Genomic DNA, 27442 nt, shown 5'->3' with positions numbered 1-27442 from the left:
ATATATATTTAAGATATTACAAATTTTCGACGCGCAAAAAATTTTACTTTTGACCTCCGAAAACACGTTTGCCTCGATAAGAAACATGGCACATAACCTCACTAAACTCCGTTGGTCACGTGGGCACCATAAGCCGCGTTTACAGTATTAATGGCGAGTTCACACAACATACAGATTTCGAGATAATTGCAATGACGACTCCGCCCCGGTGACGACTTATTCGCTCCGGTCTCCCCTAATAATTACAAAAATATTGTATAACTTAATCGCAATTTTACTTTTTATAAAAAAAACAATTTATTTTTCTAATTATTTTTTAATTATTTATCTTATTATTTTTCTTACATATATGGATAAAGATTTATACAAGTAAAAATAGAAAATATTTAGTGATATTTTATATATATTTACATATATTTTTATATAAAAAATGTTTTACCAGGATATATAAAAATAGATAATTATTAGGTAAAATAATGACCCTTGTTTATTTTTAAGATTCGATTAATTTAACTTTCAGTAGAATATATTGATTTTAATTATATTAAAACAGAAAATACCTACATGAAATATTACTGTTACATTAATTATTGTGCGCCACGCAGTAAATTGTATCCGAAGCGCTAGCGAGAGAGCCTGTTTACTCTCTCGCAACTTACAATTAGCCTCTTTTTTTCGAACTTTGCGCAAGAAAGAAAACTTTTTTGGCCCAAGTTGACCCAGACGGAAATTTGTATGTTTCTCATATTGTTAAAAATATATAAATACGTTGGAAATTATTCCAAATGTAATTAGATCATTCTACTTTGAATTTTTGTTTCTAGATGATCTGAATTCCATCGTTCGCAGCTTTCCGATAAATTTGGATTTATTGCTTTAAAACTTAGTTTGTAATAAAGAATGTTCGTGTTCATCTGTTCACCAAACACGCCTATTATTAGACGTTCTGTACACACGCAAACACGCACTGCATGCAAACGCAAATGCACCCGCGCACGACATTGGTCGGAGAACTTTGAGTATGCATGAGAGTAAAGGATTATCTCGGGAAAAAAGCGGGTCCACAATATTTTTGATTGAATAGAATGTAAAGCTTAATGGTTGCTTAACATTCAAGTTATCACGAGATCGATCGCAAAAAGAGGAACGCACACTCGGCGCCATTAATTCCTCCCATTTCTGATTTAGGCATTTCTAGGTCAAACGCATATAGACTCTCGTACGTCATAATCTATAAGAGTTACGATTACAGTTTAATATCTTTAGGCGCTTGTCACGCTTGTGAAAAATTAAACAGAAAGTTTAAAAAAGGAATAACAGACAATAACAAAAATAAAATCATTAAATTAATCAATAAAAATATAATTTTGTATTTCTTAATTAATCATACAGGATTGTCTGGACAATACCTTAGACGTTTTTGATATGGAAATAAACCGGAAGTGAAAAGCGTTGATGACACCATGTGTAACTCTGTATATGGTTTATTTACAGCATGGTTATGTTAAATATGCTCCACACAATTCACATTATTGTTTCACACAATTAACTTAGTAATTTACAATTGAAATTGGCCGTTACAGGAATTGAAAACCATGGCAATTGCTTCCTCATAGAGGAAGCTTTGTTTTTGTAAACCTCGTGTAATGGACCTTTAATCGCGTATAAAGCTTTAGGTCTAATCAACCAAATTTTAAAGTATTATATATGAAATAGGGATAGAAAAGACCGAAGAAAAAATTGTTTTTCTAGTTTTCAATGCCAATGTGTTCCTTATGTTCGAAAACGTCGAAAAATCGCAAAAAAATGTCCGTATGTGTGTGTGTATGTATGTATGTGCCAAATTTATCGAAATTTCTACAACTTAAGAACTGATTAACCAAATCTTAAAGAATTATATATGAAATAGGGGTAGAAGAGATTAAAGAATATAATAGAATTAGAAAAATTGCTAATAATAAAGGGGTTACCGATTTCTGTTTAAAAAAATCTACGTGATTGTTCTAATTTCCGCAAATTTTGAGATATCAAGAATTATATATGATAATATTAAATATGAAATAGGGGTAGAAGAGATTAAAGAATATAATAGAATTAGAAAAATTGCTAATAATAAAAGGGTTACCGATTTCTGTTTAAAAAAATTACGTAATTGCTCTAATTTCCGCAAATTTTGAGATATCAAGCTAAATTTTTTTTTATGGATAAAGTTTTGGCAAAGAAGTTACCAATTTTTGCCTGAAAAGTGTATAAGTTATATATGTAATCTTATATAAAGTATCATTAAAGAAAGTCATTTAAGGAAGTTTGGTATTGAATTTGGCGAGGATCGATGGCGATGAATCACCGATTTCTGCTTAAAAAGTATAAGTTATACATGTACTTTTATATAGAGTATCATTAAAGGAAGGTTGTGTGTGGTATTGAATTTGAGGAGGATCGTTGAAGGGGTTATTGGGATCTGACATTCGTCGCCATGACATCTGGTGGTGATCGAAAGTGAAAGTACTCAGGGCTCACAGATCTCGTGGCATTGTACCTAACATATGTACAGGCTTGGCGTGCGGTCGTACCGGCTTTGCGTTGTATTTTTATTATTATGGATGTTGAATTTTATCCTCCGCGTTGAAAATCTACGAGCAGAATTAATTATTCAGTTCGCAGTTGTGAAAATAAGGCTCCAAAAACTTTAATGTTCCATTTTATTGCTTTTCTAACCCCAAAATGAGTGGTTCATACATGTCAAACATTTATTTGGCAATTTAGAGAAAATTGATCGTGTCAAAGCCTGGAAAAATGCATTAAAAATGAAGAAAGTGACCCTTTATATGAGAAAGTGTTAGCCGTTCTGCGTCATATTTGGTTAAGCCCGCCTCCATGTCAAATCCCAATACCGATTTCTGTCTAAAAAAATCTACGTGATTGCCCTAATTTCCGCAAATTTGGAGATATCGATTTTTTTATGGGTACAGTATTATCAAAAGTAGGTTGTTATTGAATTTGGCAAGGATCGGTGAAGGGATTACCGATTTTTTGCTAATGTAGCCTGAACTCCCAAAGTCAACATCGATTTGACATTGCGTCGATTGTAAAACCGCACTTGTGTTAGCTCGCTAAGCTGACCCTCTATCAATTCATAAAAAGGTTAAATTAAAATTGAAAAGAGTATGCAAATTATTGAATTTGGCGAGGATCGGTGAAAGGATTACCGATTTCTGCTTAAAAAATGTGTAAGTTATTTGATGGATAGAATATTATTTAACCCTTACTTGCCACACTGGGGTGCAAATCAACCCCACGACCATTCCCTTAATTTTAAGTACCTAAACCTATGGGGAGCGGGTCTATAGCGACATCTGTCAATAGTTCGAGCATGCCACTATCCCCTCAAGCCAGTGGCATTACGCATTACACTTTTTGCTATTTTAATTTTTTCATCATACATAATTTTAATTTTTAGCTATATAACCTACATAACTTTTAAAAATAAGCTCTTAAGAAGTTCTAAAAAATTTGGCAAGTTAAAATATTGAATAGCTTATTTGTTATAACAATTTTTGTCGCTGGGGTAGATTCCATCCCAGTGTGGCAAGTACATGATTCTACAGAAGTGTGGCAAGTAAGGGAAGGTATTGAATTTTGCGAGGATCGGTGAAGGAGTTACCGATTTTTGCTTCAAAAGTTACATGTATAAGTTATACATGTAATTTTATATAGAGTATCATTAAAAGAAGGTTGGTATTGAATTCGGCGATAATCGGTATAAGGGTTCTTTCTTTATAAAATTTTGAATTTTTTGAGAAATGTTCGTGGTTGCTCTAACTTCCGTCAATTTTGAGATATCGGGCTATTTATAATTCTGTTCTTCCGTCTTTTCTATCCCTATTTCATATATAATTCTTTAAGATTTGGTTGATTAGACCCAACTTTATACGCGATTAAAGGTCCATATGCGAAGTCCATGTAGCCTAAACTCCCAAAGTCAACATCGATTTGACATTGCGTCGATTGTAAAACCCCACTTGTGCTACTAAGCTGACCCTCTATCAATTCATAAAAAGATTAAATTTAAAATTAAAAAAAGTGTGCAAATTAGAAACTTGCACATTGCTTCCTTATCATTACAGATCGCTATCATTGCTCCTATTTTATTTCGCTCATAAAGCTTCCTCTATGAGGAAGCCAAACTAATAAATACTAATAATTATGCATCGAATAAAATACAAGCTTCCTCATAAGAGGAGCTTTGTGAGCGAAATAAAATAGGAGCAATGGTAGCGATCTGTAATGATGAGGAAGCAATGTGCAAGTTTCTAATTTGCACACTTTTTTATGTATCGGTAATCACAAGTAAAAATTTATAGTGCATTTCTTAAGTACCTATAGTTTACAAAAAGAATTACAAGGAATTACAAGAGAAAGAAATTAATGTACAAGAAATAACGTGCTAGCAATATGACATTAATTATAAAGTTCTAAGTTTTTATTGCTTCCTCATGGAGGAAGCTTTGTTTTCGTAAATTCGTATATGAACCTTTAATTGCGTATAAAGTTGGATCTAGTCAACCAAATTTAAAAAAATTATATATGAAATAGGGGTAGAAGAAACCAAAGAAAAGATTGGTTTTTTAGTTTTTTCTGCCAATATGTTCATATTGTTGTAAAACGTCGAAATATCGCCTAAAAAAAAATGTCGGTATATATGTATGTGTGTGTGTATGTCTGTGCCAAATTTACCGAAATTTCTATAACTCCAGAACTAACCAACCAAATCTTAACCAGATATACCGTGCCTTCCGAAAGTTCGGGGCCACCTAAATAATTTGTAAACGGTTTGAAATATAGGATTGAAATTTATAGGGATACAATGGGATCACAAAGTCTATTAATTAACCATAAAAACACCCACCTCCACACCCTCGGGGGACGGGGGTAGGGAGGAGCCAAAAAATCTTAAATGGCATGTGGGGTTGAGTGAGGGTTCGTTCGAAAGGGCTTTCCGAGACGAAAACAACGCGATGTCGCCGAGGTCTGTACGATTTTTTTTCGCAGAGTTATGATCATTTGAACATTTTTAGGGCCCACGGCGACAATAAAAGAAAGATAAGGCTTCACACGGGCACGCGCGTTCCTGTGCGTGTGTGCGTGCGTGCGAGTGTGTGTGTGTGTGTGTGTGTGTGTGTGTGTGTGTGTGTATGTGTGTGTGTGTGTGTCAGCAGAGATAAGGACCCCACGGTTCGTCACTCCCGCGGTAGTTAACGACTCCAAACCCTCTCTGCTGTGTGTGTGTGTGTTTTTATTCCTTCACATACACCAGTGTTCCCATCCCGGTCTTGCCTTAGTTGGCCGGACACGCACACACGCACGCACGCGTGTATGCTACAATGCTACAATGCTACTTAAAAGTTCGACTCATGCCTTGCTCAATATTTTTTTCTAATTTGAAAGTAAATAGGCACTATATTTAGCACAATTGTGGTTAACATAGCGTTATTTAATTTCAAGAAAATGGACTGCGGTTATAAAGCCTTTTTTCCAAAAACTGAACTGTAAACTACTTTAGAAGATTGGTGGAAGTCTTCTAAAAAAAAAAAAAAAAAAAAAAAAAAAAAAAAAAAATGAACGCGTGGTCGCCACACGCTTTAGAAGTGAAACTTACTACAATACAACGGAATTAAGTCACTCCAAGCCGCGGGCGTAACTCGAAAATGTAGTTACACGCAGTTCTCACTATATCCGTCTCGCCAGTGCCGTACGCCTGATCGAATTTTCGTGACGCGTTTTCGAGTCGCAAAATCTAATTTACTTACCGATCCAAAATGAGTTTCACTTTGTACGCCTGTTGGTCGAATTTTTGTTGACACTATTTCGTGACGTTATTTCGTGTCGCACAATCGAACTTACTACCGTGCCAAAGAAGTTTTATTTCGTACGCCTATTGGTCGAATTTTCGTTACACTTTTGAGTTTCGTGTCGCAAAATCGAACTTACTACCGTGCCAAAAGAAAGAGCTCTTTTGCCAATGCCGTACGCCTATTGGTCGAATTTTCGATACACTTTTCGCTTCCAAAAATTCGTGTCGTTTTTTCGTGTCGTGTCGTAAAATTGAACCTACTACCGTGCCAAAAGAAGAAGACGCAGTCCTCGCTCTACCCGTCTCGCCAATGCCGTACCTGTTGGTCGAATTTTCGTTAAACTTTTCGTTTCCCAAAATTCGTGTCGCTTTTTCGTGTCGCAAAATCGAACTTACTACCGTGCCAAAAGAAGGAGCCCTCTCGCCAACGCCGAACGCCTATTGGTCGAATTTTCGTTACACTTTTCGTGTCGCGAAATTCGTGATTTCGTGTCGCGAATCGAACTCACTACCGTGCCTAAAGAAGTTTCACTTCAAAAAATAAATAAACTTGTAACTAGATTACTTAGATTAGTAAAATAAGTGATTAAATGTAAAAGTATAGTTACTTGACCAAAAAAAATTATGTCTAATACTCTTTTTATCTTATTAAAAATATTTTGTGAAGAACTTTCAAACATTTTATATTATTTTTGTTATGAAACAATGAATAAAATAATAAAAATATGTTAAATTATAATGCATAAGTTTGATTTATTTCATATAGTACACATTTTAAATTAATTTTCAAACTTTTAGCCGGCAATATACATACATCAGTATTCGTTTTGTTATTTTTCATATGCCATTTTTTTACTCACATAGTACAACAATTTTACATATAGTTCTTTTATTCTATTTCAGATAAATCATGATGTCCCAAAAAAAGTATACGAATGTAATAGAAAGATTGGAAGGAAAGCGTTCGAAAGAACTCATGTCCTCTACCAGTCTTTCTGGTATGTCACAGTTATCTAACAGAAGCGAGGAAGCATTGGAGGCCTTGGTACATAAATCCCACAAATCTGATAATTCAGAAAAGTGAGTTTAATTGTGTTACGTATGCTACACGTTCGTTAAAAACCCTCGAATTTCGTACAGTTATTCGATAAATCGTTCAACTCAATATTTCTTATGGTAATGAAGTTTTAAATATGTATATCGCTGATATTAATCAATTTCTATCATTTTTTGAGTCTTAAAAATATTTTATATAATATTTATTTTTTTTATTTTTTTGACTTTTCTTCGATGAACATGCCTATTTTTCCCTTTTTTAATCTGAATTACAGAATGGTTTTTTTTTTAATTATATTACTTGGATCGTATTTTTATTAATATGTATAATAGAGATTACCATGAGAAACACGGTCAAACTTTACAACTTTATTGTTGAAATTGAATAATTTCAATTTAACATTTGATATTTAAATATTAATAAGGCGTAGTGTCATAAACATACCCTTCCGCATCAATTTTTGTACAAATATAAATATATGGTGATTATAATATATACCTACACATATACAATTGTAGCGACCATTATTGGTCCGCAACAAGAAACAGCCGCAAAACCAGTACAAGCAAAGAGTAACGGATTTGAAATCATATGCATTGTGTGTATAAATATAGATGATAAAAATAAAGAATAAACGTGAAATGAGTATTAGTTGGTTTATTTTCCTTAAATAATAATCCCTTCATAGTAATTACGTTGTCTTACAGCAGCTTTTGTATTCAACCTCTTGTTTTATGCATTTTTTTTGTTAACACATTATAAATTGTTTAATAGTGATATGAATATTTTTTTTCAGCTTTGATATACAGCTTAAAAATTTATAACTTTTTATCTATCTATAATCTTTAAAAATTCTCGCAAAAAAATCTATAAGATTAATAAATTAATCTTCAACGGGAGGTAAAAATAAATAACAAAATCTTATACTTTATTTAAGTGCAAGTGGATATTATGATGAAATCTTTCCAGTAAAAAATTAGTTACGAAGATATTTAAAACTGAATGTTAAAGAAATATTAAATGAGCGAAAATCGATTACAAATTAATAAAAGGATTCGCAAATATAATACATAAATATGTCTGTTTCCGTTTTTTAATCTTTTTGTTTTATATTAGGAGCTATAAATCTACTTATCATATAATATACATCGTATAACTCTCTAAATTTTATTTATTAATAGAAATGAATAATTTTATATGTGTATAAAAATACTCCGATTTTATATTAAATTATTCACGATAGTGATAAGAATTATGTTTCTAATACTTTGTTGATGTTTATTTATAGTACAACGAATGCAAGAAATACGCTAAACAATGAATGGTTATTGAATGGACCAAATGGAAGCAAGACATCCGTTTTACGCTTCATGTAAGTTGATGTAAGAATTTATCTATCCGTTTATTCTTATTTTTAGAACACAGAAATGTTGAGCAACTGCATTTTATTTGTCCTTTAGATGTTCTGCCTTAGCCACACCACCGGAAGACCCGCCTGCGAAGCAGCTACACATGACTTACAAGATCTTTCAAACTGACACTAGACTCATCAATCTTCTGTTGCAATCACATGGTTTAAAAGAGGTAAGATTTTCGTAATATATCACGTATTGTGGATACGTGATAGATTACGAAAATATATACGTTATGGAACTTTTCGGAATGGATTCCGATCGGAATTGTTTAGTTATTTCCTAGATTTCTATTGTGTTTTCTAGGGAAAACGGAATAATTCTGATCGGAATCCATTCCGAAAAGTTCCATAATACGTGCCCCGGTAATATATTTTGTATATTTCTTGATTTGTTGTATTGTCGTGCCAATAGTTTTTGTAGAATAATGTAACAATAATATTATTTAAGCAAATCATCTGCATTACAAGTGAATGACGTGTGAAATGTTAGATAGGGGAGACCGGGGCGGAGTCGTCACTACAATTATCTCGAAATCTGTATGTTGTGTGAACTTGCCATTAATATTCTAAACGCTACTTATGGTGCCCATGTGACCAACAAAGTTTAGTGAGATTATATGCCATGTTGTAATTTTTATTGAGGCAAACGTGTTTTTAGAGGTCAAAAGTAAAATTTTTTGCGCGTCGAAAATTTTAAATATTTTAAATATTATTTTCTCTCCGAATCTCGAGATAAGTGATTCTGAAGAGTAATGCATGCTGAACACGAATCCAGTGAAATTTGTTTATTTTCGTTGATTTCTAATATTTATGAACGACCAAACTTGAAACTTGTGTCCGGGACGAAGTCGTCACCAAGCCATATCATGGAGGCTTCGGGCGAAAATCAAAGTCAAAGAAGCAGCGATCGAATTCCGGCGAGGACTTGGATAATATGTGCTGTGTGTGCTCAGAGATGACAGAATAGAGCTGACAAGAAACAGTGCATTTTGTGCGAGTGTAGAGCACATAAGTGTGTGCGCTTTTCTTGTAATTATTTTCCGCCATCGTGTTTTTAATTAATATTTCCATTTTTCTATTAAAAAATAATTAATAAAATGTATCTTATCATTTTTCATGATCGGAATTATGAATTTTCATTTAAAATTTAGTTTGAAAATGGAGTGACGACTCTGCCCCGGCAATTTTGACATTTCAATTTTTGCACCTTTGTCGTTTTCACTCTATACCAGTTGAACAAAGCGACGTAGACCAAAAATGTCCTTATAAATTTTGTAGCCAAGGGTTCACTCTTTACAACGGTATACCACATTTTACTAAAATTATTTGTTTTGTTGTTAAAAATCGGCACCGAAAAAATAGTAACGACTTCGCCCCGGTCTCCCCTATTTAAATTGACTGTTATAAATGGAAACAATCACACACAAACAAAAAAGATAAGCGTTTCTTCACAATTTTTATTAATCATATTATAAATTATATTATATATGGCTCTCGTGACACACATGTAAAAGAAGCATGCATTCAATTTTCAAATTCAGCATAACACTGTATAAAAACGTAAAGTCTTATGTAAATCTTCAATACTGATACATCTTTAACGTATCAGTCTTACTATATTAAGCTGGTTGATAATGTCACGGTTTATATGCAATAAGGATCATTTCACGAAGTATTTTTGATATACGATTATTGGATATGAACGCAATTACTCCAGTACCAATGCGCATCGGAGCAAAAATCTACATTCATGTTTTCACGTTTTTTGCTTTTTACTAGTATTTCGATATCATCATCATCCCAGTTAGCCAAATTTCCAAACCACCTTAACCGTTTGTAACTGTGGAGTATGTTTAGTGCACCGGTCGCTGATACTTGTCTTGCCTTAGAAATATAAAAGCATCTTAAATTTTGTAAATTGTTGTCGTTGCATTCATCTGATTTTCGATTCCTGTATTTGATAGATGGTTTTACTAACTCTTTTAGATGTTGATTCGTCAAATCGTAGCTATTTTGGATGTGCAGTGACATTAATTTAGGAGCCAGCAAAAGTATTTTTGTAACCACTAATGCCTTCACTCTACATCCGAGTTGGATTTTCTTTAAATATTTAAAAGGCTGAGGAGAGAGAGAGAGAGAGAGAGATCATGTCCCTTTGTCCAAACTATATTTGATCCATTCTTAATGAGTATTTGCAGATTAGGACAATTGCTCAAAATTTCTTTTACATCCACCTGCAAAGGATCTTCACTTTCTATCATTTGAATATTAAGTTCACGTAAGATTTGACCATTTGTTCGAAAATAATTGTAAAAACCATTTAACCATTCGTTCTCCGGCAATACGTCATGTACGCTTAATGAGGTAATATAAGGGAAGAGGCATAGTGTGTCGGGAGAATGGTATGGTTCATAAATGTGTAATTTCTTAACTTTTGGAAACACTTGTGTTAAAGTTGTATGTTAACAGGCGTTGTTTTACAACTCCTTGCTTCAGTTAAATTGAACGGAAGTTTTACATCGATGAGCTGATGCGTTATCTCTGCCACGTGTTCCATGTGGTTATATCCCGCTAAAGATTCAAGCTGTGGAATTTGCATCAGAACGAGTAACACGCCCAAACTAGTAACAGAGGTATCAGTGACATTCAGTACTCTTAGTGTGTCACATAATAGGTTTCTACTTTCATATCCCATAAATGGAAACCCCTTTTCCGAGTGAAATCTCTTTTTTGATCTAGAGCTCTTTATCTTCCATATGCTAAACAAACTTTTGAGTCGCGACCAACTAGTGTACTTTTGACGCGAAATGGAGCATTCCTCATCCTGTAATTCCATTTCAAACAGTAGCTGCTTCAATCCTGCGTTTGTCACTTGTTTAGAGCAAGATATGTCCAGGATTACGAGTCTCGGACAACTCTTGCCTATAATTCCGAGCACGGCATTATTGGCTATATTTTGAAGTGTCAGATTCGACAAGTTCTTCATATTGAATAGCGCCGAATACAGTAATTCGCAATCTAAGCTTAACAAAGTGGAACGGGTCAGGTTTAACAATTCGAGTCCACGTCCTTCCAAAGCGAGTAACTTTAAAAGAGATGTTTGGTGGCTACATCCATAATAACAACAGAGTTTGATTTTCAGCCGTTTTATATCATTATTGAGAAGAACAGCCAATACATATGTCGCTGCAGGTGCGGAAATGAGTGTCAAACTGTCAACTGGTTTGCTGCTCAGTTCTTCTAAAGTCTCTTCGATAACCTGGGAGCGCAAATGAATCGGCAGTCCACTTATATAGTACGGTCTGATCGTCTCTTTTGCAAAGGCTAGCACCTGCGCTGTGGAAGATTGTTGTGAGAGCACATGCAAGCGTTGGCACATCTCGCCGATTTGCTGGCACACGCGTCCCAAACTAAGACCTTCTAAGGAATTAGGCTGACGGTAGCCAGGCATCTTCTCTTGTTTGCTAGAATATCCCAATAATGAACGTTCATTAGTTTCACATAATATTATAGTATATAACTGAAGTATTTTCTTTAATCACTAATCTGACAAAAAACTGTAACCAATTATATGTTTAATAATGCTTGTTATATTCGATTATCCTTTCCCAATAGATTTTGCCCTTTTCTCAGATTCTTGGCTTTTCTTAAACGGTTACTGGATTTTCTTATACATTTCCTATTTCCACCATACAACGTATTCAAAAATTTGATTTAAATCACACTTATACATTCGTTAGTTAATTTTAAGTAACTTTAGTTAACTTTACATTAGAATTTTAATTAAAAATATTAAAAATTACGCAAGCTTATTCATTATTTTAATCTGTAGATGATAGGGTAGTTTACAAATATATATTCTAATTAAAAAGTAATTATATTTAATAATTTTTTAAATAAAATTAAGTGTTTAAAGGAAAAAGTTGTTTATTACTGGAATCTTACTATGCACGTTATACTATATTGTGTATCATAACTCAGAATTATTTTATAATCTATCTACAAGTGTTTAATCCTTTTATGCTCAGTGGGATACACACACACACACGCACACACGCACGCACACACACACACACGCACACACGCACACACACACACGCGCGCACACACACACGCGCACACACACACACACACACACACACACACACACGCACGCGCACACACACACACACACACACACACACACACACTTGGCTAATGCCGGCGGTACTGTAACTTTCAAACTCCATAACTCAAAAAGTATTTGATAAAAAATGTTTTGTTAGAGTGTTTTGAAAAGCTCTCGAGGTAAGCTATATGAGTATGCAATAAAAAATGGGGGTTTCCATTTAAAAAGTTCAAGATAATTTTCACGGGACCTTGACTCTTCAAGGTCATACTGACATTGCTATGTAATGCGTTACTTAAAACCCTGCAACTTTTGTACGAAACATTTTTCTCTACAAACAGTATTTTTGGAGATAAACTTCTGTAACGTTTTATTTTGTCCACCCTGTATATATATATATAATATATATATATATATATATATATATATATATTCAAAAATAATCTTTTACCAGTGATGAAATAATATAAACTTTTTATTAGTCGACCTGACAAGCAATAATTTAATAATTATAACGACGTTTCGACCTCTATTTTGGGTCCTTATCAAGTTAATGCTGAAACAACGTAAATTGCCGGTAATACATAAAGTGAAAACAATGCGGATTACAAATTTAACTTACATGGATCAATGTGCGTCAAACGTTATAAAATTACAAGTCATCGTTAAACTTTTACGGGGCGGTTGAAAAACAGAATGTAAACTTCGTGAGGCATGACCGTCACGTATAGCGCCCGACGAACGACTGATATAATTGTGTCATGTTACGAATAATCACAAATAAATAAATTGACATAGAGTGTGAAGTCTAAAGAGAAGCTATTATCCTATCGTAAACCAATGGCAAGTTTTCTGTGTCCTTCTGCAAATTTATAGCGTCGGTATGCTTTTTAATTAATATCATCTCGGCAGTTTCACGTTTTTTGAGATTCTACTCATTATGTAAGATCATAGCCTCGTGCCATTTAAAATTATGGTCGAAATCTATTCTGTGTTTGCTGACGACCGAATGATGACTGGAATGCTTGTTAATGTCCGCGCAATGCTCCTTAATACGGGTCTCTAAATGGCGCTTGGTCTGACCAATGTAACAAGCATTGCAATCCGAACAATCTAGTTTGTAGACAACGCCCGTGCATTTCCTACTCTCCAATCTATCCTTCCCTTTTTTAATTAGTGCGTCTAGTTTCTTAGGAACGGTATATAGGGTACTCAAGCCGTACTTACTGAAAATGCATCGCAAACCTTCACTAAAGGTGCGATTTCACGATGACGCTCGACGCTGGATTCGAGCGTCAAATCTGGTCACGTGATAGATTCAGAGGGACGCGAAATATAACCTAACCACTGGATTGGCTGAATTCGAGCGTCGAGTGTCAAAGCTAAACACAGTTTAGCTTTTTGGCGCTGTTTGACGCTCGAATCCACGGGCGTTGTCTACAAACTAGATTGTTCGGATTGCAATGCTTGTTACATTGGTCATACCAAGCGCCATTTAGAGACCCGTATTAAGGAGCATTGCGCGGACATTAACAAGCATTCCAGTCATCATTCGGTCGTCAGCAAACACAGAATAGATTTCGACCATAATTTTAAATGGCACGAGGCTATGATCTTACATAATGAGTAGAATCTCAAAAAACGTGAAACTGCCGAGATGATATTAATTAAAAAGCATACCGACGCTATAAATTTGCAGAAGGACACAGAAAACTTGCCATTGGTTTACGATAGGATAATAGCTTCTCTTTAGACTTTACACTCTATGTCAATTTATTTATTTGTGATTATTCGTGACATGACACAATTATATCAGTCGTTCGTCGGGCGCTATACGTGACGGTCATGCCTCACGAAGTTTACATTCTGTTTTTCAACCGCCCCGTAAAAGTTTAACGATGACTTGTAATTTTATAACGTTTGACGCACATTGATCCATGTAAGTTGAATTTGTAATCCGCATTGTTTTCACTTTATGTATTACCGGCAATTTACGTTGTTTCAGCATTAACTTGATAAGGACCCAAAATAGAGGTCGAAACGTCGTTATAATGATTAAATTATTGCTTGTCAGGCCGACTAATAAAAAGTTTATATATAGGGGAGACCGGGGCTAAAAAGTCTACGGGGTAAATACGTCTAATCAAATATCTCGGAACCTGTATATTGTGCGAACTCGCTATTAACATTGTAAACGCTGCTTATGGTACCCATGTGACCAACGGAGTTTCGGCAGGTTACCTGCCGTGTTATGATTTTTAGGAGGGCAAACGTATTTTCGGAAGGTGAAAGTAAAATTTTCTGCGCGTGGAAATTTTGTAATATCTGCAATAATATTTGCTCTCCAAATCTCGAGGTACGTGATTATAAAGAGTAATGCATGCTGAACACGAATCCAGTGTAGTTTTTTCATTATCGTTGATGTCTAATATTTCATGGGCGATCAAACCTGAAACTTGTGTTTGGGGCTAATCAGTCTACAAGCACCCGGGGCTAATCGGGCTAATCTCGTCACTGTGGCGCGCCGGGCGCACGGCTTCAGCTCACGGCGATTTCAGGTTAGGTTTCCCTCGAGCGTGATTCTGTCTTCCCTTGCACGTGCGTCAGTTTGTGTAATAGAGAAATGGTACGCACGTATCGTCGCAAAACGAGTGTTTTGGCCGACCGAAAAGATGGCGGACCGTTGTTTTCGAGATCGCTCGCGCTCACGGCACGTCGGCGAGGTACGGCGAGGCACGGCACGGCTCTGAGATCCCGCGATTTCCGCGCGAGAGTTGACATGCCGCGCGCGCGGTAGATCGTCCCGACTCCCGGCCGCGGTAAATCGTCGTTGTTGGTTGTTGTGTCAGTGACAGTCGCGCGTGCGACCGCATCGTCCAGCGTTCGCCGCATGGTCTCGGCGTCATTGTCGCCGCCGTTGTAGTGGTGGTGGTGTCGGTGGTGGTCATCGTCGTCGTCGTCGTCGTCGTCGTCGTCAACGTGGTGGTCGTGGCCGTTGTCGTCGTGGTGGTCGTGGCCGTCGTCGTCGTCGTCGTCGTCGTCGGCGCGTCGAGGAATCGGCGCGAGGACGCCGTCGAGTCGGTAAAATGGTCGCGCTCCACCGCGAGCTTTTCTAACCCCCCTGTCGCTATTTATCGCTCCCCCGCGAGAAACGCGGCTTGGTTAGGTTGCTCGAGGGTCCGCGCTGATCCTATGACACCGGAACGCCGTCACGCGTGTTCCCCGTGGTTGCCCGCGTTGACAATGTGACGTGCCGTTGGGGAGTTTACGATTTGGTTAACCTCTGTATTCACGTGCCTGAATTGTTTTATGGAATAGGTAAAACAATTATTTTTTAATAATGTTTTGCATAAAAATTTTAAATAAATTTTTATATTTTTCTCTTAAAAAACAATTATTAAAATGTATCCTATTATTTTTCAGGATTAGATGTACGTATATGTATTGAAAATGCAGTGTGACCGATTAGCCCCCGGGGGGGGGGACCGATTAGCCCCGGCATTTTTAAGATTTCAATTTTTCCACCGTTGTCGTTTTTGCTCTATACCGGTTAAACAAAGCGACGTAGATAAAAATTGCCTTAATAAATTTTGTAGCTAAAGGTTCACTCTTTACAGTGGTATACCACCTTTAACTAAAATTATTTATTTTGTTGTTAAAAATCGGCACCGAAAAAAACCAGACTGTTTAGCCCCTGTCTCCCCTATATATTGTTGTACCACACCTGAGCGCGCCAACTTTAGACGGTCTGATTCGCTAACTATAAATGCTTTTAATTCAAAAACTATCATATAGCCTCGTATCTTTACTGTACACCCTGATATATATGTATCAGGGTGTACCGTAAAGACCGGATCAACGCTTAAGAGTAGGTTCCTAAGATCATTCTAAGACGAAAATCCTAATACTAAAATGTCGAGGCTATAATAGTTTTTGAATTATAAGAATTTATAGTTAGCGAATCACCGCCTAAAGTTGGCGCGCTCAGGTGTGGTACAACGCGAAGTGCTAAAGGCGAAAGCTGACCGTCGCCCCTCTTGTTAATATGTCGATATACAGATTACATATGCGAAGATAAGATTGTTTTCATTGATATTTCTGCAAACGCATTGTGCAACAATAACATATATTTTATTTTTCTTAATATTGGAAATGCACATTTTTTATTTTTACGTGATACATAAAGCGCAAGCTACCAGATGAGATTTCTTTCATAAATCTGCTATCAATTTCATATCCTACAGACAAAACTGTAGTTATCAAGCAGTAGATACGTAGTTAGCAAATAATATGATCTTACAATTATTTAACAAAATAAACAGCTACTATTGCTAATATAAAAATAAATCTAATTCAAATACACTTTAAACGTTCGATTAAAATAATTTGGAGGAACTAGAAACAATTAATAAAATAATAAATAATAAATAAATTAATTATTAATTAATTGTACAATTTTAAAGTTGTTAATTTATACAATTTATAAAATCAATTATGTACATACATTATAATAAGTGTTCAAATTGTGCACCATTCATATCAATGCACAATCTTGCGCGTCGCAATAAACTTCGATGCGCATTGCGTATCATTTCGGGAGATATGCTCGCAACTGCTTCGACAATGCGATTGTGTAATTCTTCCCGATTGCGCGCACAGGCTCCCGATAAATATAATTTTTTAAATATCCCCAGAGAAAAAAATACTGGAAATTGTTCATCCTGTACTCGTGAGGATTATCCTCTGACCATACGTGATAATTATGATTATTTTTATCCATTTCCAGCATAGATTCAAGATTAATTTATGGGCTGGTATTTTAGATGACACAATAGTAAGATGTTTTATAATTTCTGTCAACATTATGTGTGTTACGTTTTCATAGAATTAATAATTAATAATTTCAAAACATTGTAAATATGATGTAATAATAATTAAATTGAAATTGTTTATTGGATCATTAAAAGGTTATTAAAACAATAATTTTAATATCTTATTTTATAACAGATTGGGCCATTTGAACTACCTTCTAGGGTAAATGGTGAAATTTTTCGAAATTTTTTGAAATATGATTTATCGATTTTTGTTAAAAAATGTTCCACTGCATCTTAGAGGAAGCATGATTTATCAACACGATAGTGCACCAACGCATTCGTCCAGAAATGTTCGCCGTTTTCTGGATGCAACTTACACAAACAGATAGATAAGACGCGGTGGATCACAACACTGGCCAGCGAGATCACCTGATTTAACTCCACTTGATTTTTTTCTCTGGGGATATTTAAAAAATTATATTTATCGGGAGCCTGTGCGCGCAATCGGGAAGAATTACACAATCGCATTGTCGAAGCAGTTGCGAGTATATCTCCCGAAATGATACGCTATGCGCACCGAAGTTTATTGCGACGCGCAAGATTGTGCATTGATATGAATGGTGCACAATTTGAACACTTATTATAATGTATGTACATAATTGATTTTATAAATTGTATAAATTAACAACTCTAAAATTGTACAATTAATAAATAATTAATTAATTTATTATTTATTATTTTATTAATTGTTTCTAGTTCCTCCGAATTATTTTAATCGAACGTTTAAAGTGTACTTGAATTAGATTTATTTTTATATTAGCAATAGTAGCTGTTTATTTTGTTAAATAATTGTAAGATCATATTATTTGCTAACTACGTATCTACTGCTTGATAACTACAGTTTTGTCTGTAGGATATGATATTGATAGCAGATTTATGAAAGAAATCTCATCTGGTAGCTTGCGCTTTATGTATCACGTGAAAATAAAAAATGTGCATTTCCAATATTAAGAAAAATAAAATATATGTTATTGCTGCACAATGCGTTTGCAGAAATATCAATGAAAACAATCTTATCTTCGCATATGTAATCTGTATATCGACATATTAACAAGAGGGGCGACGGTCAGCTTTCGCCTTTAGCACTTCGCGTTGTACCACACCTGAGCGCGCCAACTTTAGGCGGTCTGATTCGCTAACTATAAATGCTTATAATTCAAAAACTATTATAGCCTCGACATTTTAGTATTAGGATTTTCGTCTTAGAATTATCTCAGGAACCTACTCTTAAGCGTTGATCCGGTCTTTACGGTACACCCCTACTGGGCAAAGTAGTTTATTAGCGGACATTGCCCGGTTTGATGTGGGCAAAGTTAACACTGCCCATCCAGCGATGGCAATGTCAGCAACTATTATCACATTGCGGACTTTACTCGGTTCCAAGTGAGCAATGTCGACAATGCTAAATCTCCGTGGACTAAGCTGCGCTAAATGGACATGTCAAGCTCAAAGACCGAAAACGCTCACTGAGTGAAAAAACCGACCACAATGCGTTGTGGCATATTCAAAAAGGCCACAACACGAAATTCGTATCGTGGCACTTTCAAAAATGCTCACAACGCGTTTTGGCAATGTGAAAATGCCACAACGCGTTGTGAACGCTTATTGATGCATCCATGACGTGATGTGGATGTTTTTGATTACATGCGTGAACTTTCCACGCGTGAAAAGTGAAAACCCATGTGGCAACTCGTCTCACGTGGAAAGTGTACGCGTGGAGGCAGTAGGTTCCGCCCCTTTGCGGGGGGGCTCCACTATCGTTAAACTAGACACACAGTGTACCTTGCAAAGTACATGCGTGGACTTTCAATGCGTGTAAAGTTGTAAACCCATGTGGCAATTCGTCTCGCGTGGAAACGAAGCCCCTCCCCTGCCTACATAAGGCTAACTGTTAATTTTCGACATTGCCCACTTGAAACCGAGCAAAGTCCGGAATGTGATAATAGTTGCTGACATTGTCTTCGCTGGATGGGCAGTGTTAATTTTGCCCACATCAATTAACCGGGCAATGTTCGCTAATAAACTACTTTGCCCAGTCCCGTTGTGCAATGCTGACATTGCCCGGGCAATGCCGACACTGCACACCATGCGGACTTTGCCCGTAACATGTATATAGTTCTCTATATATATACATATATGTTTTTAGATCCATGATATGTATTCAAATGTCAAAATCGCCGGGGTGGAGTCGTCACTCTATTCTCAGACTGAATTTTAAATGAAAATTCATAATTCCGATTATGCAAAATGATAGGATACATTTTATTAATTATTTTTTAATAGAAAAATGAAAACATTAATTAAAAACACGATGGCGGAAAATAATTACAAGAAAAGCGCACACACTTATGTGCCCTACGCTCGCACGTTTCTCGTCAGCTCTATTCTGTCATCTCTGAGCACACGCAGCACATATTATCCAAGTCCTCGCTGGAATCCGACCGGTGCTTCTTGGACTTTGATTTTCGCCCGAAGCCTCCATGATACGGCTTGGTGACGACTTCGCCCCGGACACAAGTTTCAAATTTGGTCGCTCATAAAATATTAGAAATCAATAAAAATAAAAAAACTTTACTGGATTCGTGTTCACAGTATGCATTACTCTTTAGAATCACTTACTTTGAGATTTGGAGACACAATAATATATATTTAAGATATTACAAATTTTCGACGCGCAAAAAGTTTTACTTTTGACCTCCGAAAACACGTTTGCCTCGATAAGAATTACAACATGGCACATAATCTCACTGAACTCCGTTGGTCACGTGGGCACCATAAGCCGCGTTTACAGTATTAATGGCGAGTTCACACAACATACAGATTTCGAGATAATTGCAATGGCGACTCCGCCCCTGTGACGACTTTGCCCCGGTCTCCCCTACATAAGTTTATTTTTTCTCGGGTACATACATACATATATATTTGTGTGTATGTACATGTACGTATGTACGTATGTACGTATGTACGTATGTACGTATGTACGTATGTACGTATGTATGTATGTATGTATGTATATATATATATATACATACGTGGTGTTTAAAAAGTAATGAGACTGAATTGTTTTCTCAACAACTAGTAAAGGCCAAAGCACATATGACAGTCGTAGTCGTAGACGTAAGTAACGCACAAGCTTTGGCGTATCCTGATTTGTCAGGTCGAGGACTACGACCGTCGTATATCGCTACGCCATGTTATGTGCTTTGGCTCTAACACTGTAAAAACGAGACTGCAGTAGATCGAAAGCTACATTCATACTCTATCTTTAGTTAAAATTTCAATTCGTAACATTATAGGTGCCTTTTCACGTTGACGCTCGACGCTCATTTTCAGCAAGCAAAAATCTTCAGAAATAATATCTTTTATTTATATATGTATCCATAAAATATTATTACTTGAAGATATTACTTGAAAATAATTAATATTTTTATACGTATTTCGAAGTCTATGTTTGATTGTACTGGGAAGATTAACGACGATTCAGCAACGACGCTGAATATTAAACAAATTCAACTTTATTTCTTTGACGCTATCGTCAAAGCGAAACCACCACGTTCACCTTGTTGACGCTCATTTTCAGCGTCTCATGAATTGGCACCTTAATACACGTGATTCTACAATCATTTGTATAAGTGTATGTTGGGTGACACGTCATGAAAATGAAACATAAGAAAATCGAGCAGCGTTATGTGAAGTTTGACAGCAAATTCTGTGTCAAAGTTCAAGATAACGTGACAGAGAAACATTTAAAAAGTTAACAGTGAGAATGATTGGTGATCAATTAAATTAAATTTGAATCACCAAATTGTTTGTCATTAGTGGTCCAAACGCGATTTATTTTCACAATTTCACCGCCATCTAAAAATGCCTTGTGCCCGGGATAGAACCAGATCTCTGTAAGTCTATTTCAACTTCTTAAGGAGGATGGTTGCTCAAATCAATTTGATAAGAATTAGTTCAAATTTATGGAGGATATTCGTCTATGGGAATCTGTCGTCCATGCCAAAGTTGAAGACAATTGGCTGCATGGTTGTCGAGTAATTAATTACTGAACCCAGATAGCCAAGCGTGATAGAGCATATTGAGCAAACTAATGCATTGCATGTGTTTTCATATATTTGGTGTAAATTCATATATTTTTATCATATAGTTTTCATATATTTGCTGACATCGAAATAGAACACGTTACAAATACAGCTACATGACTGCTTATACATGCAATCAGTTGACGCAATTTCAAGAGCAAACGGTCCGCAATATTGGTACGTTATGTTGTCTGCAACATGTCAGCAACATGACAGCAATGAATGATTCATCGTTCCATCTTGAGCATCATGATGCAAACGTGACAGCAACAACACATATATAATGATTTCCATCCGTTATTGTGTATATGTCATTAAGCTATGAAGTTTTTTAATTGTATCTCGTTGCTAACGAAGTGTTGACAATATGAAATTGTCACAAATCCCTCACAAATTGATGGATGCTGTCACGTTGCAATCAATTTGCTGTTAATAGAAATATAATTCATATGAGTTCAACCCGACAAGCAATGCTGTCTCACCTTGTCCCGAGTTTGTCAAAATTAGTTGCATTAACGACAAGCTGCTTGTTGGCAACATGGCAGCAAACTCACAGCATTTGGCTATCTAGGAAGTTATACTCTTGTCTCTCTCTTATACACGGACGACACAGCAAAAATGTTATCTAACCTGTAATGTAACTCTCGAAAGCATATTAAAAATGATAAAAATTTCATGAAAATAGGTGCAAATAATTCTTTACAGAAGAACTTTCTCGAAGACTGAAATGATTCGTCTTTATAGTTATCAAGAAATTGTAAAAATAAAACAGGACCACATTTATTATTTCCACATTTCAACGTGAATAATAACGTATTTGGGTTTTAATTGTACAAACAACTCTTTTTAAACTTTAAGAAACAGCAATTGAATGCATTCCACATATTTATTTGCTAAAATTCGTTTATTTCACGTGACGAAAATCTAACCTATATGCTTTTCCCCTGCCGCGCTGCCTGCCCCGGGATATCAATTAACCAACCTCCTTAAATGTTTCAATCGCATTGTCCTGGAGTTTGACACAGAATGTAGTCGCATAACGCTGCTCGATTTCCTTATATTCCAATTTTGTCACGCGTGACTCAAATATACAGTTATACAAATGATTGTAAAATCACATGTATTAATGTTATCAAATTGAAATTTTAACTGAAGGTAGAGTATGAATGTAGTTCTCGATCTATTGCAGTCTCGTTTTTACAGTGTTACTTAGTTGTTGAGAAAAAAATTCAGTCTCATTACTCTTTAAGGTAGTTAGTCCGTAAATCAATTCATAAGAAAAATTTGAAAATTTTACTGTATCTTAATAAATGTGATATCTACACGTCTGTACAAATTAAAAGTAATTGACCGTCCCGAACGCGAGATAATCGCTATTAAAAATTGCACTTTTTTCATGTATTGCATGCACAAAGCACATAAAAATCTCGTATTTTGAATTTTAATAATTAGAACGAATCTTAAGAAAGTGATGAAAAACGGATATAGAAGGACACTTTAGAAATACTAGTAAAAAAAAACCAAAATTATTGCCCGTTTAGATTTATAAATACAATAATAAATAACTTCGATTTTCGCGATTATTTGACGTAAAGAAGCGACTGGAGGAGAAAAATGAAAGAATAGTCTTTTGTTTTGTGTGCGAGGGACAGAACTACCCAAAAGTTTTCAGCCTGTAATCGCAAATAGCCAGATGTTTTCAGTGTTTTCACGTCGATTTGGAGTATACAATTTTGGATTGTATTTTCACGAACTAACTGCCTTAAACAGACCACGTATATATATATGTATATAAATATATGTATATAAATTATATATATATTATATATGTATATAAATATAAGGTCAAAAAATAAACAAGACAGTTCAAAATAACATTAAATCAATAAAAGTACAATTTTGTATTTTAATCGATAACTATTGTACAATATACGAATACGTAGACGCAATGTGACGCAATTCACCCCAAATGTGTATAACTTCATGTGTTAAGCATACGAATACAAAATAAATATTGATTGATACGAAAAATATGCGATTAATTACATAATGTTATTTAATGTCGTTCAATATTTGCAAGTCACATATGACATACATGTGGCTGCTTTATTTATCGGATAAGAGGCTGAATAAATGCTCTCTCTCGCGAAAGAAAGATGAAAGAAAACGCGATATACCCGTACCTTAAAACAAGCAAAAATCCCGGATGTCTCCCGAGCAGTGGCTCGCGCAGGCTCGCGTTAAACTGACACAAATGACGCAATATCGCCGCTAACGATTGACGGGCTCCGTTTTTTGCGCAGGCGCGACGTAACAGTGGCAAAGCAGCTGTATAAGTATTTAAGGGAAGGTGAGACCTTTGAATACGCATGTAAAGATGCGTAAATCACAATTTGCCACAAAATATTTGACAAACGTAAATAAATTTAATTTGTTTTTAATAATAGTTTCTATATATATAAGTTATACGTTTAACTCTCACCACCCACATGAGGTCTTTTTTGACCCTACACTGAAAACATCTGGCTATTTGCGATTACAGGCTGAAAACTTTTGGGTAGTTCTGTCCCTCGCACACAAAACAAAAGACTATTCTTTCATTTTTCTCCTCCAGTCGCTTCTTTACGTCAAATAATCGCGAAAATCGAAGTTATTTATTATTGTATTTCTAAATCTAAACGGTCAATAATTTTGGTTTTTTTTTACTAGTATTCCTAAAGTGTCCTTCTATACTATATATCCGTTTTTCATCACTTTCTTAAGATTCGTTCTAAAGATAGCGATATTTTCTGTTTCGCCGAAAATTAATACTTTCGAGTAGTTATTTTTATAGCAATATTTATACTTTTTGTGTTAATTTTAATAAAAATGTTTATATATTAAAAATCCTTTATTTATATGTCGAAAATTCCTTTTTTCAATATAAAATAAGTAATTATGAGGTGAGGTCAAAAACGATCCCAGATGAGTTATATGAAATTGTAGAGCAAGTGGGCGGCGAAAGTTAAAAGAAAAATGCTATATCAGATTGCAAAACATTTATTTATTAAAAAATACAGATTAGTAAAGAAAAGACTGTTTTTTCGTTTTGCCACGATTTGGTAAGTTTGTCGCAAAATTGTGAGATGTGCAAATAGCATTTTCCTTTTTAATATTTTATGGATCAAATCTCGAAAAAAAAGTTTGTGTATTAAATAGTAGAAGAAAAGAAATATCGCCAAAATCGCAATTTTTAATATTTTTTAGTTCAACAAGCGGCAAGATATTTCAAAAGAATTGCTAGAAATTATTCAAAAATCGATTTTTAGGTCACATTCCTTTTGGATATCACAGTTTTGACGAGACCTCGCAAAAAATCAAACTAGCACAGTAAACAACTGTGCCGCAAACACGTAGAACTACGTCTACTGCACAGTATGGACACAGCAACAACTGTGCCGCAATCAACACGTAGCACTACGTCAACTGTCAATGATGATGATTGACGTGATCAAGGAAGGCCAAGGCCCACACCGGGATGTAGCGCCGAGTTCATCATCAGTGACAGTTAACGTAGTTCTACGTGTTTGCGGCACAGTTGTTACTGTGCCTGTTTGATTTATATTTTTGTTTATTTTTTAAGCAACAACGTAGAACTACGTCAACTGTCACTGATGATGAACTCGGCGCTACATCCCGGTGTGGGCCTTGGCCTTCCTTGATCACGTCAATCATCATCATTGACAGTTGACGTAGTGCTACGTGTTGATTGCGGCACAGTTGTTGCTGTGCCCATACTGTGCAGTAGACGTAGTTCTACGTGTTTGCGGCACAGTTGTTTACTGTGCTAGTTTGATTTTTTCAAACATAAATTTATTTTAAAGAAATAAAACAATAAATGTTTTTCTATATTTACTTTTATGTCAGAAAACATAAGTGTGTGTGTGTGTGTGTGTGTGTATTTGTGTGTGTGTGTTTTTGTTTGTGTGCACGCGCGGGCGAGTGTATATAGGGGTGTGCGTGCGTACATGCATATTTATGCAAAATTAAATATTTTTCTTTAAAACCATGCTTAATATTTTGTCAATCCTCTTTATTATTCTTATCGCTGAACTCTAAATTTTAATTTGTGTGTGTGTGTGTGTGTGTGTGTGTGTGTGTGTGTGTGTGTGCGCGTGCGCGCGTATATGCTACTATATCTAAACGGTAAAAATAAAGAGTTCGGACTCGTTTTATCATAAATAGGAACTTCTTACGCTTTAAAATGAGATGTCAACATTTATTTTTATCAACGTCGCCTAAACTTCTTAAAGCGTATTTGTGTTTGTGAATTAGTGTGTGTGTGTGTGTGTTTTTGTTTGTGTGCACGCACACAACCATGCTTAATATTTTGTAAATCCTCTTTATTATTGTTATCGCTGAATTCTATATTTTGATTTGAGAGTATGTGTGTGTGTGTGTGTGTGTGTGTGTGTGTGTGTGTGTGTGTGTTTGTGTGTTTGTGCGTGTATGTAAGGGTGTACGTACGTGAATACATGTGTGCGCAAAATTAAATATTTTATCTTAAAAACCATGCTTATTATATGTATAAATTAATTTAAGAATATTTTATGTATAAAATAGCCGAGAAGGTAATAAAGCTATCTCTCTCTCTCTCTCTCTCTCTCTCTCTCTCTCTCTCTCTCTCTCTCTCTCTCTCTCTCTCTCTCTCTCTCTCTCTCTCTCTCTCTCTCTCTCTCTCTCTCTCTCTCTCTCTCTCTCTCTCTCTCTCTCTCTCTCTCTCTCTCTCTCTCTCCCCTTCCCTCTCTCTCTCTCGGGAGTTCTTAAGCTTTAAATTGAGATGTCAATGATTACTCTACGATTATTAGTTTCGAAGATATAAACGTTCAAAGTGTGACATGTTTTCGTTGCATCTACAAGAAATTTAACTAAACTTTCTAACGCTACTGTATCTAAACGGTAAAAAATAGAGAGTTCGGACTTGTTTTATCATAAATGGGACTTCTTAAGCTTTAAAATGAGATGTCAATGATTACTCTACAATTATTAGTTTCGAAGATATAAACGTTCAAAGTGTGACATGTTTTCGTTGCATAGTCGCGTTCAATTGTTTCATCCGTGGGTACCCTCCCTACCGCGGATAAAGACGTAGTTCTACGTCAAAAATACGTTAAACATCTACGTAAGTAAATTAATGAGTTGTGCAATATTTGTGTAATGTGGATCCAAGTATCTAAAATAGCTAAAGAGCAAATATTTATTAAAAAGCAAAAATTTGAAGTATTTCAAAATTCGTAGATAAATAAAGACATTTTTAAAGGATGATTGCCTTCCCATTTTGAATCAAATAAAACTGTTTGTATGTTTTGTAGTAAAAAAATTACATATTGTAAAACAAAATTTTATCTTACTATACTTCATTGTTTTAAATTTCCAACTTGCTCATAATTTTTAGAAATAATGTGAAGATTATACACAATTTTGTGATAGCTAAAAATTAAGTACTTCGTTGATTAAAACTTATATAAATTCACTAAGAAAAAAATTTGTTAATCCCAAAAAATATTTAGTCTGATACGAGCAACTAAACATGTTAGTTAGTTAACTAAATATTAGTTGTTTCAACAATTATTGAGTTGCACTAAAAAAGGTATAGTGCATTCATATCAACCTTTAACATTTTTTAATCAAGAATTAATTAATTCAACTAATGTTTAGTTAAACTAACTAAAATGTTTAGTTGCTTGAATTGGACTAAATATTTTGTGAGATTAACAAATTTTTTTTCTCAGTGTTGAAACAATCGTATTTGACGCACATGCGTGAAAAAACCAGTTCTATATACCTCTGTGATTGTGAGCTGTTTTTGTAGAAAATTGTAGAAAAGGATAGCTACATAAAAGGGATATCTCTTGCCGGTAAAAATATTTTTATATAAAAATATGTATGTAATATATATAATTAGATGTAAAATATATCTATATGTTTTCTTTCTCTTGTATAATCTCTGTCCGTATATAGAAAAGTAAAATAAAAGTAAAATAAAAATAATAATAATTGAATAATAATTA

The 27442-nt window shown here is 35.1% G+C and overlaps 2 protein-coding genes across 4 annotated transcripts in view; one reads left to right on the top strand and one right to left on the bottom strand.

The window, feature by feature from the left end:
* Positions 1-27442, top strand: part of Ttll5 (Tubulin tyrosine ligase-like 5) — a 102115-nt gene that overhangs the window by 6206 nt on the left and 68467 nt on the right. For all 3 annotated transcript variants that reach the window (XM_071720673.1, XM_071720674.1, XM_071720675.1), the window contains exons 2-4: positions 6758-6934; positions 8200-8283; positions 8372-8495. In XM_071720673.1, the coding sequence (XP_071576774.1) occupies positions 6765-6934; positions 8200-8283; positions 8372-8495 (378 nt within the window). In that variant the 5' untranslated portion in view covers positions 6758-6764. The remainder of the gene's footprint in view (positions 1-6757; positions 6935-8199; positions 8284-8371; positions 8496-27442) is intronic.
* On the bottom strand, positions 9763-23778 carry LOC139781778 (uncharacterized). Its single transcript, XM_071720676.1, is given in 4 exon segments — positions 9763-10467; positions 10470-10780; positions 10783-11789; positions 23576-23778. Coding segments are annotated over 4 exon segments (1959 nt in total). The 5' UTR covers positions 23764-23778; the 3' UTR covers positions 9763-10014.

Source organism: Temnothorax nylanderi, unplaced genomic scaffold (assembly GCF_030848795.1).
Source record: "Temnothorax nylanderi isolate EJ_2023f unplaced genomic scaffold, tnyl_v1.0 TNYL_tig0362_pilon, whole genome shotgun sequence".
In the NCBI taxonomy this organism is placed as follows: domain Eukaryota; kingdom Metazoa; phylum Arthropoda; class Insecta; order Hymenoptera; family Formicidae; genus Temnothorax; species Temnothorax nylanderi.
Note: the sequence above shows the minus strand (reverse complement) of the source record. Positions and strands in the feature narration are given on the sequence as shown.